The sequence below is a fragment of the Aplysia californica genome, unplaced genomic scaffold (assembly GCF_000002075.1).
Source record: "Aplysia californica isolate F4 #8 unplaced genomic scaffold, AplCal3.0 scaffold00293, whole genome shotgun sequence".
Taxonomy (NCBI): Eukaryota; Metazoa; Mollusca; class Gastropoda; order Aplysiida; family Aplysiidae; genus Aplysia; species Aplysia californica.
In genome coordinates this window covers 321,170-323,219 of record NW_004797563.1, presented here as the reverse complement: position 1 = coordinate 323,219, position 2,050 = coordinate 321,170, and the positions used below count along the sequence as shown (strand labels likewise).

General features: G+C 42.2%; 1 protein-coding gene across 1 annotated transcript in view; it reads left to right on the top strand.

Moving 5' to 3' along the window:
* LOC101862427 (xanthine dehydrogenase/oxidase) overlaps positions 1-2,050 on the top strand; it is a gene marked incomplete in the record, with an annotated part of 42,755 nt that overhangs the window by 33,017 nt on the left and 7,688 nt on the right. Inside the window, 1 exon segment of the mRNA XM_013084443.2 lies at positions 1,085-1,159. Within this exon segment, the coding sequence (XP_012939897.1) occupies positions 1,085-1,159 (75 nt within the window).

The window sequence follows — 2,050 nt, the reverse complement described above, 5'->3', positions numbered from 1 at the left end:
GCCGGGTACCCATTCCCACCTGGGTGAAGTGAGGAAAATTCGTGTAAAGTGCCTTTCCCAAGGACACAACGTCGGGCCCTTGACGGGATTCGAACCCACGACCTTACGGTTGCGAGTCCGAGAGCCTAACCACTAGGCCACCAACGTTACGATAGCGGCCTTAAACTCACACAATTTCACCTTTTTTATTTCACGTCATCCTTGTTCTCTCACAGTTCAGGGCAGAACGCTAGCGCGGCTATTTTCATATTTGGATACTGTGCGGATGACCCTAGTTCAACTCTACGGTGTATTTTCGGTCTAATATTATTCTCTGAGACTTCCGAGGGGTGAAGGTGGGTGAGGGGGGAGAAGTATTTGGTTTCACCATTACCTAGCCGAACAAGCATTGACATATTTTTTCTTTATCACTTACTCTAGTTTTTCTATCCTCTTGTGTCGCTAAGATATCGACGGGAGGTACATTTTTCGGCCAAGGGCTTGGTTGGTGGCTTCTGTCGTAGATATATAAATCTGTTGGAAAATATAAATGGATGTCGTATCTTGTTTTGATACTCATGTTTTTTTAAATTGATTTATTTATGTATGTATTTGTTTATTTATTGGGGGGGCACAGACAGCCCTCTGCATAAACCTTCTCTTCTAAAGCGTTTCATTGTGTTCTGTGCTTTGTGTAACTTTATAGAGCAAGAACGCCCACTTGTGTCTGACCATCTGAATTTGTGATTACAGATGTTCTTGACGGTAACCTATAGTGGAAGGTGGGCACTTCTGTGTCGTCTTCTTCTTCGTTTTATTCTCTTTGATACCTAATTGCCTGGCAAAACGAAGCTGTTATCGTGCCGATTCTTCACACATTACAGCATAATACAACCCCACAACACTCCTGTATAACTCAGACCTGTTTGTCATGAAAAGCAAACAAGCGAACAAACGAACAAACAGCCCCCCCCCCCCTAAAAAAAAGCAACTGGTGTCAGGCCTTGGTCTGCTTTCAATTTACATAATGAATAATTTTATGTTTTAGAATGAGAATTGGGAACACATTTTGTTTCATTGCACCTTTTCTTCTTGTTGCTTTCAGGATGCCTGTGAAAAGCTCAAAGCCCGGTTGGCCCCATTCGTGAAGAAAAGGCCAAATGGTTCATGGGAAGAGTGGGTCAGTAACCAGACGTTATGTATTGCCACGCTTTGTCTCTAATTGATTATTTGTTTCTATGATAGAGCATGGACGTCAAACGTGACACATGGGTGGTTGGTGGGTGTCCTGGTGTGATTTGCTCCCTCTTTCTTGTCACACATATATCGTCCTTATCCCTCCTCCTTTTTATGTGTTTGCTATGTTCTTACAACTCTTTTAATCTCTGGTACTCATCTTACCTATTTATGCTGCAAGTCCCGTAAAATTCTCACTGAAACTAAAACTACGTGACAAGGTGCAGATATCTTCTCTTAGAACGGCATTCACTGTGGGATTTTATGACAGACTTTCGACCTTCCAAACCTCCCCCATCACGATATTTTCATCCTTGTTAAATTCGGCACGAAGTTCAAGATCAGTAGCTCGGAACAGGCAATCAGAGAGAAAACCGTAATCTGCTGCTAGCCTGCCCCATGCTCGAGGCACTAAGAAGGAAATAGCACAGTGGCCCTACCCTAAGCAGAGTCTTTAAAAACCTATAGGCGTCTGGAGGACCTGCAGTGAACAGCAGCCTTCGCACTAGAGACTGGGATTATGTTCATTTAGAGATGAGTGAGAAGAAAATCCTTACAAAACGTACACAATCGTATGTGCTTCGCCAACAATACGAAGAGTAAAATGTGCTGAATCTACCTAACCTGGAGGTGGGTGGGAGGGGGGGGGTTAAAATTGTGGAAACGTTCTCCTGTATAGCGATTTTGAATGTTGTGCACGATATGGGAAGAATAAAGAAGTTGGACACGCGCCTCTATATGTCGATGAGGGAGTAAAAGTATAATTATTCATACATTTTATATTATATATAGGCCTATACTATATTAAAAGTATATACATATAATATATATATAT